Source organism: Bufo bufo, chromosome 2 (assembly GCF_905171765.1).
Source record: "Bufo bufo chromosome 2, aBufBuf1.1, whole genome shotgun sequence".
Taxonomy (NCBI): Eukaryota; Metazoa; Chordata; class Amphibia; order Anura; family Bufonidae; genus Bufo; species Bufo bufo.
In genome coordinates this window covers 527,765,760-527,780,461 of record NC_053390.1, presented here as the reverse complement: position 1 = coordinate 527,780,461, position 14,702 = coordinate 527,765,760, and the positions used below count along the sequence as shown (strand labels likewise).

Genomic DNA, 14,702 nt, shown 5'->3' with positions numbered 1-14,702 from the left:
TTGTCTTTTGCCAAGATATTTCTCTCACCCAGCATGGGTATATATAAAATGACACCCCAAAACACATTCCCCACCTTCTCCTGAGTACGGAGATACCAGATGTGTGACACTTTTTTGCAGCCTAGGTGGGCAAAGGGGCCCATATTCCAAAGAGCACCTTTCGGATTTCACTCGTCATTTTTTACTGAATTTGATTTCAAACTCCTTACCACACATTTGGGCCCCTAAAATGCCAGGGCAGTATAACTACCCCACAAGTGACCCCATTTTGGAAAGAAGACACCCCAAGGTATTCCGTGAGGGGCATGGCGAGTTCCTAGAATTTTTTATTTTTTGTCACAAGTTAGTGGAAAATGATGATTTTTTTTTTTTTTTTTTTTTCATACAAAGTCTCATATTCCACTAACTTGTGACAAAAAATAAAAACTTCCATGAACTCACTATGCCCATCAGCGAATACCTTGGGGTCTCTTCTTTCCAAAATGGGGTCACTTGTGGGGTAGTTATACTGCCCTGGCATTCTAGGGGCCCAAATGTGTGGTAAGGAGTTTGAAATCAAATTCAGTAAAAAATGACGAGTGAAATCCGAAAGGTGCTCTTTGGAATATGGGCCCCTTTGCCCACCTGGGCTGCAAAAAAGTGTCACACATCTGGTATCTCCGTACTCAGGAGAAGGTGGGGAATGTGTTTTGGGGTGTCATTTTATATATACCCATGCTGGGTGAGAGAAATATCTTGGCAAAAGACAACTTTTCCCATTTTTTTATACAAAGTTGTCATTTGACCAAGATATTTATCTCACCCAGCATGGGTATATGTAAAAAGACACCCCAAAACACATTCCTCAACTTCTCCTGAGTACGGGGATACCAGATGTGTGACACTTTTTTGCAGCCTAGGTGGGCAAAGGGGCCCATATTCCAAAGAGCACCTTTCGGATTTCACAGGTCAATTTTACTGAATTTGATTTCAAACTCCTTACCACACATTTGGGCCCCTAGAATGCCAGGGCAGTATAACTACCCCACAAGTGACCCCATTTTGGAAAGAAGAGACCCCAAGGTATTCGCTGAAGGGCATAGTGAGTTCATGGAAGTTTTTATTTTTTGTCACAAGTTAGTGGAATATGAGACTTTGTATGAAAAAAAAAAAAAAATAAATCATCATTTTCCACTAACTTGTGACAAAAAATAAAAAATTCTAGGAACTCGCCATGCCCCTCACGGAATACCTTGGGGTCTCTTCTTTCCAAAATGGGGTCACTTGTGGGGTAGTTATACTGCCCTGGCATTCTAGGGGCCCGAATGTGTGGTAAGGAGTTTGAAATCAAATTCAGTAAAAAATGACGAGTGAAATCCGAAAGGTGCTCTTTGGAATATGGGCCCCTTTGCCCACCTAGGCTGCAAAAAAGTGTCACACATCTGGTATCTCCGTACTCAGGAGAAGGTGGGGAATGTGTTTTGGGGTGTCATTTTATATATACCCATGCTGGGTGAGAGAAATATCTTGGCAAAAGACAACTTTTCCCATTTTTTTATACAAAGTTGTCATTTGACCAAGATATTTATCTCACCCAGCATGGGTATATGTAAAAAGACACCCCAAAACACATTCCTCAACTTCTCCTGAGTACGGGGATACCAGATGTGTGACACTTTTTTGCAGCCTAGGTGGGCAAAGGGGCCCATATTCCAAAGAGCACCTTTCGGATTTCACAGGTCAATTTTTACTGAATTTGATTTCAAACTCCTTACCACACATTTGGGCCCCTAGAATGCCAGGGCAGTATAACTACCCCACAAGTGACCCCATTTTGGAAAGAAGAGACCCCAAGGTATTCGCTGATGGGCATAGTGAGTTCATGGAAGTTTTTATTTTTTGTCACAAGTTAGTGGAATATGAGACTTTGTAAGAAAAAAAAAAAAAAAAAAAAAAAAAAAAAATCATCATTTTCCGCTAACTTGTGACAAAAAATAAAAAGTTCTATGAACTCACTATGCCCATCAGCGAATACCTTAGGGTGTGTACTTTCAGAAATGGGGTCATTTGTGGGGTGTTTGTACTGTCTGGGCATTGTAGAACCTCAGGAAACATGACAGGTGCTCAGAAAGTCAGAGCTGCTTCAAAAAGCGGAAATTCACATTTTTGTACCATAGTTTGTAAACGCTATAACTTTTACCCAAACCATTTTTTTTCTACCCAAACATTTTTTTTTTATCAAAGACATGTAGAACTATAAATTTAGAGCAAAATTTCTATATGGATGTCGTTTTTTTTTGCAAAATTTTACAACTGAAAGTGAAAAATGTCATTTTTTTGCAAAAAAATCGTTAAATTTCGATTAATAACAAAAAAAGTAAAAATGTCAGCAGCAATGAAATACCACCAAATGAAAGCTCTATTAGTGAGAAGAAAAGGAGGTAAAATTCATTTGGGTGGTAAGTTGCATGACCGAGCAATAAACGGTGAAAGTAGTGTAGGTCAGAAGTGTAAAAAGTGGCCTGGTCTTTCAGGGTGTTTAAGCACTGGGGGCTGAGGTGGTTAAAGGGGTTCTGCAGTTTGTTTAAACTGATGATCTATCCTCTCGATAGATCATCAGCATCTGATCGCCAGGGGTCCGACACCCGGGACCCCCGCCGATCAGCTATTTGAGAAGGCAGCGGCGCTCCAGCAGCGCTGTGTCCTTCTCACTGTTTACCGCTGGCCCAGTGACGTCCCAACTAGTATCAATGGCCTGGGCGGGGCTAAGCTCTGTTCACTTGAATGGAGCTTAGCCCCGCCCAGGCAAGTTGATACTAGTCGTGACGTCACTGGGCCGGCAGTAAACAGTGAGAAGGCCACAGCGCTGCTGGAGCCCCACTGCCTTCTCAAACAGCTGATCGGCAGGGGTCCCGGGTGTCGGACCCCTGGCGATCAGATGCTGATGATCTATCCTGAGGATAGATCATCAGTTTAAACAAACTGCAGAACCCCTTTAACCCTTTAAGGACCCTGAGATTTTCCTTTTATGCATTTTCGTTTTTCACACCCTGCCTTCCCATAGTCCTAACTTTTTTATTTTTCCATTCACATAGCCTTATGAGGGCTTATTTTTTGCGGGACAAGTTGTACTTTTTTGCGAGCGGCTTCCGCTTCCGGGCTGATCAGATGCCGTGGTCACATTTGACTACGGCATCTGAAGGGGAAAATGTATGCGATCAGCCTTATGGCTGATCGCATACATGTGTCGCGGGTCTCTGCTATTTAAAATAGCAGAAACCTGGCAGCTATGGTGCCCGTTGCACTTGCGAGCGGGCGCCATGTTTAAAGACTAGACAGATCGCCGTAATCTCGCGATGCGCGAGCTCGCGCATGCACAGTGCCGGCATAGTGTTCCTTCCCTGTGCTGGCATCAGCCTCAGGGAAGGAACTGCGCATGCGCGAGCTCGCGCAACGCGAGATTACGGCGATCTGACTTCTTGAGCAAGGAGGAGATTGCTGGATACAGGCGGAGCTGGTCTCCTTCACAGGGGGCGTGGCTGGGCTCCGGATCGGTTAGTACAGCCCCTTGGGCTCCTCACCAGGCTGATTTACATATATATAAAATCATTTTTTCCCCTAAATAAAACCACTCAGAGATATAGGACAAGTATATTGGAGACATGCTAGCGGCGATCTAGCCGTGCATGTCCGCATCTCTATAGGGTAAAAAGAGGTGACAGAATCCCTTTAAGAAATTTTTATAAAAAAAAATTGTAATACAAAATTGACCCCTTAATCTGACTTCTGTGGCTGAAAAAGTGGAACAAGTGCTTCTTAACTATGGCACTCATTCTCATCTATGTATTTCCCAATGTATTTACACCAGACAACTGGTATAAATAAACTGATACATTTCTTCTATTACAAAGCTGTTTGCATGCAACCACCACTAGGGGGAGCTCAGCACATAGGAATTTACATACCATTCAGCTGTTTGTACTGAGCTCCACCTAGAGGTCATTGCTCTAAAATCATTGCTTTCTTACCCCTAGAAGTGCTATAAGGCCCCCCTCCCCCAGGCCCTACATTGAAGGAATGTCAGTATTACATGTAATTCTTTCTTTTTTTCTATACAATGTCATTTCAATATTTAGGACCTCCTTAACTGATTAGGTACAATCAGTAAGGACATTCTGCAAAAACTAGAAGGTTTGGATTAAAAGTACAGATGGGTGTCCCTGCACAGTCTGATTGGACAGTGTAAGACTGTGCAGGGACAGACCCCTAACTAGTAACATCTTGTTAAACATTTATTAATACATTTCTAGCAGGAATAACAAGAGGAATGGCACAACACCTGGAATTGTTATTACATGCGGAATACAAGTAGCTTCTAAAATAGACATGTCTGGAGAGGTGTCATGTCCTCTTTAAAGGGGTTCTTCAAGATAGGTTATCAATATCAGATCAACGGGGGTCCGACACCTGGCACCCCCGTCGATCAGCTGTATAAGGAGACGGTTCGCACAAAGACCAGGGACAGTTGCAGCGGACAGGAAGAAAGAAGGGAGACGGCACACGAGCACTGCGCACGTGCTGCCTCCTCATACAGCTGATCAGTCGGGGTGCCGTGTGTCGGACCCCCACTGATCTGATATTGATAACCTATCCTGAGGATAGGTCATCAATAGTAAAAGCCTGGACAACCCCTTTAAGTTACTCTGCAGAAACTGATTGGTATTATTTTCTGTGGCCCCGTCTGATGGACACTGTAGTATGACTGCTACCACTATCGGAGCATCTTGAGTATTATCATCGCATACCTCCCAAATTTTGAAAAGAAGGAAGAGGGATATTATGTGTGGTGCGCAAATTTGTTTACCACTAGGCCACACCTCTAACTCTGCCCAACACATAACTAAACACCTAATCCCACTCAGTCCCCTAAATGCACCCAAATAGTACTTATTCCTCCTTTATGCCACCATACAGTAATTATGCCAGCATTGTGCCCCCTTCACAGGTTATGTCCAGATATGTGCCCCCTCACAGTACCTATACCCAGATATGTGCCCCCTCACAGTAGCGATGGCCAGATATGTGCCCCCTCACAGTAGCAATGGCCAGATATGTGCCCCCTCACAGTAGCAATGGCCAGATATGTGCCCCCTCACAGTAGCAATGGCCAGATATGTGCCCCCTCACAGTAGCAATGGCCAGATATGTGCCCCCTCACAGTAGCAATGGCCAGATATGTGCCCCCTTACAGTAGCAATGCCCAGATATGTGCCCCCTCACAGTAGCGATGCCCAGATATGTGCCCCTCACAGTAGCAATAGCCAGATATGTGCCCCCTCACAGTAGCAATGGCCAGATATGTGCCCCCTCACAGTAGCAATGGCCAGATATGTGCCCCCTCACAGTAGCAATGGCCAGATATGTGCCCCCTCACAGTAGCAATGGCCAGATATGTGCCCCCTCACAGTAGCAATGGCCAGATATGTGCCCCCTCACAGTAGCAATGGCCAGATATGTGCCCCCTCACAGTAGCAATGGCCAGATATGCTCCCTCTCACAGTAGCAATGGCCAGATATGTGCCCCCTCACAGTAGCAATGCCCAGATATGTGCCCCCTCACAGTAGTTATGCGCAGATATATGCCCCACTCACAGTAGTTATGCTCAGATATGTGCCCCCTCACAGTAGTTATGCCCAGTAAAGTGCCCCCTCACAGTAGTTATGCTCAGATATGTGCCCCCTCACAGTAGTTAGGCTCAGATATGTGCCCCCTCACAGTAGTTATGCCCAGTAAAGTGCCCCTGACAGTAATATGCCCGGTAAAGTGCTCCCTGCCAGTAATATGCCCAGTAAAGTGCCCCCTGACAGTAATATGCCCAGTAAAGTGCCACCAGGCAGTAATATGCCCAGTAAAGTGCCCCCTGACAGTAATATGCCCAGTAAAGTGGCCCCTGATAGTAATATGCCCAGTAAAATGTCCCCTTCACAGGCAGTAATATACCCAGCTGTGCCCCCTTCATAGGCAGCAATATGCCCAGCTGTGCCCCCCTTCACAGGCAGTAATATGCCCAGTGAAGTGCCTCCTTCACAGGCAGTAATATGCCCAGCTGTGCCCCCTTCACAGGCAGTAATATGCCCAGCTGTGCCCCCTTCACAGGCAGTAATATGCCCAGCTGTGCCCCCTCCACAGGCAGTAATATGCCCAGTGAAGTGCCTCCTTCACAGGCAGTAATATGCCCAGATGTGCCCCCTTCACAGGCAGTAATATACCAAGCTGTGCCCCCTTCACAGGCAGTAATATGCCCAGCTGTGCCCCCTTCACAGGCAGTAATATGCCCAGATGTGCCCCCTTCACAGGCAGTAATATGCCCAGTGAAGTGCCTCCTTCACAGGCAGTAATATGCCCAGATGTGCCCCCTTCACAGGCAGTAATATGCCCAGATGTGCCCCCTTCACAGGCAGTAATATGCCCAGCTGTGCCCCCTTCACAGGCAGTAATATGCCCAGATGTGCCCCCTTCACAGACAGTAATATGCCTAGCTGTGCCCCCTTCACAGACAGTAATATGCCTAGCTGTGCCCCTTTCACAGGCAGTAATATGCCCAGATGTGCCCCCTTCACAGGCAGTAATATGCCCAGATGTGCCCCCTTCACAGACAGTAATATGCCTACCTGTTCCCCCTTCACATGCAGTAATATGCCTAGCTGTGCCCCCTTCACAGGCAGTAATATGCCCAGTAAAGTGCCCCCTTCACAGGCAGTAATATGCCCAGTAATGTGCCCCCTTCACAGGCAGTAATATCCCCAGCTGTGCCCCCTTCACAGGCAGTAATATGCCCAGTAAAGTGCCTCCTTCACAGGCAGTAATATGCCCAGCTGTGCCCCCTTCACAGGCAGTAATATGCCCAGATGTGCCCCCTTCACAGACAGTAATATGCCTAGCTGTGCCCCCTTCACAGACAGTAATATGCCTAGCTGTGCCCCTTTCACAGGCAGTAATATGCCCAGCTGTGCCCCCTTCACAGGCAGTAATATGCCCAGATGTGCCCCCTTCACAGACAGTAATATGCCCAGATGTGCCCTCTTCACAGGCAGTAATATGCCCAGATGTGCCCCCTTCACAGACAGTAATATGCCTACCTGTTCCCCCTTCACATGCAGTAATATGCCTAGCTGTGCCCCCTTCACAGGCAGTAATATGCCCAGTAATGTGCCCCCTTCACAGGCAGTAATATGCCCAGTAATGTGCCCCCTTCACAGGCAGTAATATGCCCAGTAATGTGCCCCCTTCACAGGCAGTAATATCCCCAGCTGTGCCCCCTTCACAGGCAGTTATATGCCCAGTAAAGTGCCTCCTTCACAGGCAGTAATATGCCCAGCTGTGCCCCCTTCACAGGCTGTAATATGCCCAGATGTGCCCCCTTCACAGGCAGTAATATGCCTAGCTGTGCCCCCGTCACATGCAGTAATATGCCCAGCTGTGCCCCCTTCACATGCAGTATGCCCAGCTGTGCCCCTTTCACAGGCAGTAATATGCCCAGCTGTGCCCCCTTCACAGACAGTAATATGCCCAGCTGTGCCCCCTTCACAGACAGTAATATGCCCAGCTGTGCCCCCTTCACAGGCAGTAATATGCCCAGCTGTGCCCCCTTAACAGGCAGTAATATGCCCAGTTGTGCCCTCTTCACAGGCAGTAATATGCCCAGTAAAGTGCCCCCTTCACAGGCAGTAATATGCCCAGCTGTGCCCCCTTCACAGGCAGTAATATGCCCAGCTGTGCCCCCCTTCACAGGCAGTAATATGCCCAGATGTGCCCCATTCACAGACAGTAATATGCCTAGCTGTGCCCCCTTCACAGACAGTAATATGCCTAGCTGTGCCCCTTTCACAGGCAGTAATATGCCCAGCTGTGCCCCCTTCACAGGCAGTAATATGCCCAGATGTGCCCCCTTCCCAGACAGTAATATGCCCAGATGTGCCCCCTTCACAGGCAGTAATATGCCCAGATGTGCCCCCTTCACAGACAGTAATATGCCTACCTGTTCCCCCTTCACATGCAGTAATATGCCTAGCTGTGCCCCTTTCACAGGCAGTAATATGCCCAGTAAAGTGCCCCCTTCACAGGCAGTAATATGCCCAGTAATGTGCCCCCTTCACAGGCAGTAATATCCCCAGCTGTGCCCCCTTCACAGGCAGTAATATGCCCAGTAAAGTGCCTCCTTTACAGGCAGTAATATGCCCAGCTGTGCCCCCTTCACAGGCTGTAATATGCCCAGATGTGCCCCCTTCACAGGCAGTAATATGCCTAGCTGTGCCCCCTTCACATGCAGTAATATGCCCAGCTGTGCCCCCTTCACATGCAGTAATATGCCCAGCTGTGCCCCTTTCGCAGACAGTAATATGCCTACCTGTTCTCCCTTCACATGCAGTAATATGCCTAGCTGTGCCCCCTTCACAGGCAGTAATATGCCCAGTAAAGTGCCCCCTTCACAGGCAGTAATATGCCCAGTAATGTGCCCCCTTCACAGGCAGTAATATCCCCAGCTGTGCCCCCTTCACAGGCAGTAATATGCCCAGTAAAGTGCCTCCTTCACAGGCAGTAATATGCCCAGCTGTGCCCCCTTCACAGGCAGTAATATGCCCAGCTGTGCCCCCTTCACAGGCAGTAATATGCCCAGCTGTGCCCCCTTCACAGGCAGTAATATGCCCAGCTGTGCCCCCCTCACAGGCAGTAATATGCCCAGCTGTGCCCCCTTCACAGGCAGTAATATGCCCAGATGTGCCCCCTTCACAGACAGTATTATGCCTAGCTTTGCCCCCTTCACAGACAGTAATATGCCTAGCTGTGCCCCTTTCACAGGCAGTAATATGCCCAGCTGTGCCCCCTTCACAGGCAGTAATATGCCCAGATGTGCCCGCTTCACAGACAGTAATATGCCCAGATGTGCCCCCTTCACAGGCAGTAATATGCCCAGATGTGCCCCCTTCACAGACAGTAATATGCCCAGCTGTGCCCCCTTCACAGACAGTAATATTCCCAGATGTGCCCCTTCACAGGCAGTAATATTCCCAGATGTGCCCCTTCACAGGCAGTAATATGCCCAGTAATGTGCCCCCTTCACAGGCAGTAATATCCCCAGCTGTGCCCCCTTCACAGGCAGTAATATGCCCAGCTGTGCCCCCTTCACAGGCTGTAATATGCCCAGATGTGCCCCCTTCACAGGCAGTAATATGCCTAGCTGTGCCCCCTTCACAGGCAGTAATATGCCCAGATGTGCCCCCTTCACAGGCAGTAATATGCCCAGCTGTGCCCCCTTCACAGGCAGTAATATGCCCAGTTGTGCCATCTTCACAGGCAGTAATATGCCCAGTAAAGTGCCCCCTTCACAGGCAGTAATATGCCCAGCTGTGCCCCCCTCACAGGCAGTAATATGCCCAGCTGTGCCCCCTTCACAGACAGTAATATGCCCAGATGTGCCCCCTTCACAGACAGTAATATGCCTAGCTTTGCCCCCTTCACAGACAGTAATATGCCTAGCTGTGCCCCTTTCACAGGCAGTAATATGCCCAGCTGTGCCCCCTTCACAGGCAGTAATATGCCCAGATGTGCCCGCTTCACAGGCAGTAATATGCCCAGATGTGCCCCCTTCACAGGCAGTAATATGCCCAGATGTGCCCCCTTCACAGGCAGTAATATGCCCAGATGTGCCCCCTTCACAGACAGTAATATGCCCAGCTGTGCCCCCTTCACAGACAGTAATATTCCCAGATGTGCCCCTTCACAGGCAGTAATATTCCCAGATGTGCCCCTTCACAGGCAGTAATATGCCCAGTAATGTGCCCCCTTCACAGGCAGTAATATCCCCAGCTGTGCCCCCTTCACAGGCAGTAATATGCCCAGCTGTGCCCCCTTCACAGGCAGTAATATGCCCAGCTGTGCCCCCTTCACAGACAGTAATATTCCCAGATGTGCCCCTTCACAGGCAGTAATATGCCCAGATGTGCCCCCTTCACAGGCAGTAATATGCCCAGCTGTGCCCCCTTCACAGGCAGTAATATGCCCAGTTGTGCCCTCTTCACAGGCAGTAATATGCCCAGTAAAGTGCCCCCTTCACAGGCAGTAATATGCCCAGTAAAGTGCCCCCTTCACAGGCAGTAATATGCCCAGCTGTGCCCCCTTCACAGGCAGTAATATGCCCAGATGTGCCCCCCTCACAGGCAGTAAAAAAATAATTAAATCTCCACATAGTCACCTAGTTCCCCAGCAGCAGTAACACGCCCCCTCCCCAGACCTGCAGTGTGGAGCGCCGGAATGATGGAGCAGGCAGCCGACGGACAGCTCTTGCCTCATCATTACAGGCAGCTGCCAGAAAGCAGGACATGCCTCCCGCCGGCTCCATTATTGTATAGTAACTGCATAAGGAAATCTCTAATACGTGTCACTCACCCAGGACATTACCTCAACTCTGCAGAATGTTCTATATTTTCAGTGAGCTAAAAAGTTCTAGGAATCAAATGACATGGCACCAACAGATGCCACAGCACTGTACAGAGATCGCCATCACTTACTGGGACTCACACTCTATATGCCTCGCACACAGTAGGGCCAATTATGTAGAAAGTCAATTAACATGAAAAGACAAAGCATGTCAAAAAACGGATACTGATTGCGGTCTAGGTTTTGGAACATTTTCTGCTCGTCCTTGTTTTGTCATCCTTGTCCATTTTAAATAAAGTTGCGGTGAAAAAAAAAAGGCGTTGTGCAGCGTGTGGTTCACACCCCCATCTCTGGCAGAAGGCGCACAGCTGCTGTTCGGAGTGGACTGTCACCTCCTGCGCTCTGCTGCCGCCCCCGCTGCAAGGACATGAGCTTCTTGTTGTGAGTGTCACCATGTCATTCTCTGCCCCTTGTCACCCTGAGTTAGGTGGCCGTCACTCTGTGGTTTTGCCCTTTGCCTGTCTGGAATCAGAACTGAACTCAATGCGTTTTTATGGGTAGGCTTTTTCTAGTGGTAGGTCGGTCCGTGCAATATACAGTGTGGGTTTGTATTCTCCTCTATATGTGTCATGTACAGAATGGCAGTAAACTTTTCAGGACCTCTGGGCCTAGCCTGTGCCGTTACTACCAGGCAGTATGGTAGGCTGGGGTTGTCGTGGGTGATAGAATTGGATGTGTTCTATTCGTCAGCTATCCTCCTAGTCACCGCTGAAAAGGACCTTCAGTCGGTGGAGCTGATGTGTGTGGTTGACTGAGAGGGACCACTGATCCATGAAGAAGAATGGTGCTGTGCAGGTGCAGCCCTAGTGGCAGTGGGACCCACCGCTCTACTACAGGTGAAACTCGAAAAATTAGAATATCGTGCAATAGTCCATTTATTTCAGTAATGCAAATTAAAAGGAATTGCATTAATGCAGCTTAAAATTAGAATATTGTGAAAAGGTTCCATATTCTAGGCTCAAAGTGTCACACTCTAGTCAGTAATTAATCCATACCCCCTGAGCAAAGGGGACCTCAAAATTGTGACTTTGGGGTTTCATAAGCTGTAAGCCATAATCATCCAAATTATAACAAACAAAGGCTTGGAATATCTCGTTTTGCATGTAATCAGTCTATCTCATATGTTAGTTTCACCTTTTAAGTTGCATTACTGAAATAAATGAACTTTGCACGATATTCAAACTTTTCGAGTTTCACCTGTATAGAGTAGTTTAGAGGAGTTGTCCAATTTAGAGCCTAGTTTCATGGACCGAGTTAAGAATTTCTGAGTTAAGCCTTAGGCCTCTTTCACACTACCGTATGGCTATTTCAGTGTTTTGCGGCCCGTTTTTCACGGATCCGTTGTTCCGTTTTTTTTGTTTCCGTTGTGTTTCCGTTTCGGTTCCGTTTTTCCGTATGGCATATACAGTAATTACATAGAACAAATTGGGCTGGGCATAACCTTTTCAATAGATGGTTCCACAAAAAACGGAACAAATAGGTCTCCAGTATCTGATCGGTGCTGATGACCTAGCCAGATGATAGGTCGGTCATCAGTTACAAATAGTTGGACAATGTAAAAAAAACAGTCTTCTAAATGTCCCCCAATGTGGTGAGTATAACGTAGCCTTTATGTTCATTAAGATAGATATGAATATTATACTTAAGTTTTTTTTTTTTATATTTTCCAATTCTTGTAACCTATAAATGATGCTGGTCAGCAATCAGAACATATACAGCAGTTTCTCTGTTAAACCATCTTAAAGGACATCTGTCAGCAGATTTGTACCTATGAAACTGGCTGACCTGCTGCATGTGGCGCCTGGGTTGGTCCCATGTTTATATGTGTCTGCGTTTCTGAGAAAAATTATGTTTTAATATATGAAAATGAGCCTCTAGGAGCAACGGGGGCGTTGCCTTTGCTCCTAGAGACTCTGCTCTCTCTGCAACTGCCACGCCCTCTGCACTTTGATTGACAGGGCCAGGCGTGATGACGTTTTCAGTGCCTGACCTTGTCAATAACATTCTCAGAAATGCGGGGACATATGAACACAGGACCAAAACGCACTTGCAGCAGGTCAGCCGGTTTCATTGGTGCCAGTCTGCTGACAGATGCCCTTTAGGGAGGGTGTTGAAGATGGTCATTTAGTAGGTCCTGCAGGCTTTAAGCATCTTTTATAGCTCCAAACTTCTGGTTGGAAACATCTTTTTGTTGCTCAAGTGAAGTTCTAGTGTCCTTTACTTTCCATGACCTAAATCTCCTGTACAAGCGTGGCCCGGAAAGGCTGAAGGAAAGAGAAAAGCGCAGCTGCCTAGTTTATCAGTGTGTGTTTCCATAAAAAAAGTGAAATAACACTTTAGTGTTATCAACCCCCTATTGTGTTGGTTTAAAGGGGTTTTGTCACTTCCGCAAATGGCATTTATCATGTAGATAAGGCCTGTTTCACATGTGTGCGCTCCTCGGCCATATTGCGGACTGCATTTGTGGAGCCGCAATACACGGGCGCCGTTCCGTGGGCATTCCGCATCACAGATGCAGACCCATTCACTTGAATGGGTCCGGAAATGCGGAATGGAAGCACGGAACAAAACCCTACGGAAGCACTACGGAGTGCTTCCGTGGGGTTTCGTCTCCTACTTCCGTTCCGCAAAAAGATGGAATATGTCCGATCTTTTTGCGGAACGGGCGGATCCGCTGCGGCTGACCCATGGTGGGTGTTCGTGCATTGCGGCCCACAGCACGACCACGGGGCGCACACGGTTCGTGTGCAAGAAGGATAAAGTGAATACAAGGCACTTACTAATCCATCTGTGGTGGCCGTTCTTGCTCACTATAGAAAAAAGTGCTGGTCGGGACTGTGGACGTGTGCATAGGATGACGCTTTTTCCTATATTGTTCTACCTCTGCTGGGTTGCATGGTGTTATTAACCCTGGATACAAGCGGTGTATAATGTGATGGAAAAATGTAACCAGCCAGCAAAGGAGGCAATATGGACAATCGCAACACATTAGTAAGTGCCTCGAATTAACTTTCTCTACATGACAAATGCCGTTTGCTGAAGTGAGACAATCCCTTTAACAAGGTTGCAGGCAGTAATACAAGCTAGTCAGACCAAATAATAATTTATTTAGTGAGAATCCTTTAATTCAGCATCCAATAATCTGGCACTTGTTTGTAGCACAGAGCACAGAACTGCAGTGTAGATGAGTTGTGGGACCTCACATGACCAGAAGACTTTGTAGAGAGAAAAAAAAAATAATATATATATATATATATATATATATATCTCCCCAATGCACGGGCAACATCTGTGCAGCGGGCCGGACCTATTCAACTTGAAAGGGTCCGTGGTATGTCCACAGCGCAAAAAAATATGACATGTCATATTTTTTCGCGGTGCAGAACCACGGAAAGAAACACCACGGAAGCACTCCGTAGTGCTTCCAGTGTTCCGTTCCGTGACTCCGTTCTGCATCTCCGGAATTGCGGACCCATTCAAGTGAATGGGTCCGCATCCATGATGCGGGGTGCACATGGCCGATGGCCGTGGATTGCAGACCCGCCGTTTGCGGGCCGCAATACGGCCGCCCAACGGCCGTGTGCATGGGGCCAAAGATAAATAATTTCAGAACTTTTTTCACCTTTTAATGTGACCTATAAACTGTGCAACTCGATTGAAAAACAAACTGTTCTATTTTTTTTCTGGAGCCACGGACCGGAAGACCAGGGTCGCGTTCCGGAAATGCGGATTCAGACACTGTGTGCTGTCCGCATCTCTTCTGGCCCCATAGAGAATGAATGGGTCCGGATTAGTTCCGCAACGGGCCCATTCTACGGACGTGTAAATGGACCCTTAAGAGAGTTTTTGTTTTCCGAATTTTTTACTAGTTGTAATTCACATATGTGCATTTATTTCCTACATCGCCTTTGAAGAATATACTTGCTGCAGTCTGCTATGTGGCAGTTGGCTTTGCACTGGTTACAAGAAGACTCTGATTGGTGGGCACCATGCGTACCAGTCCATTTCTATAACATAGCACCTATTGTGTCTTATATTGTTTTAGTATTCATGTATGATTCCTGAGAGATCTCAGAATTTCGGTATTCATAGAACAGTGGGTTGTTGATGGGTTACGATAGGTTGCGTCTTAGGCCTCTTGCACACGAACTTTGTGCATCCGTTCCGTGCATTGGGGACCGCAATACGGCCACGGGCACACAACATTTGCGTGCAAGAGGCCTAA

General features: G+C 47.5%; 1 protein-coding gene across 1 annotated transcript in view; it reads left to right on the top strand.

Moving 5' to 3' along the window:
* The first annotated feature begins 10,724 nt into the window (after window positions 1-10,724).
* MOB1B (MOB kinase activator 1B) overlaps window positions 10,725-14,702 on the top strand; it is a 68,029-nt gene continuing 64,051 nt past the window's right edge. Inside the window, exon 1 of the mRNA XM_040417939.1 lies at window positions 10,725-10,858. Coding sequence (XP_040273873.1) covers window positions 10,845-10,858 — 14 coding nt within the window. The 5' untranslated portion in view covers window positions 10,725-10,844. The remainder of the gene's footprint in view (window positions 10,859-14,702) is intronic.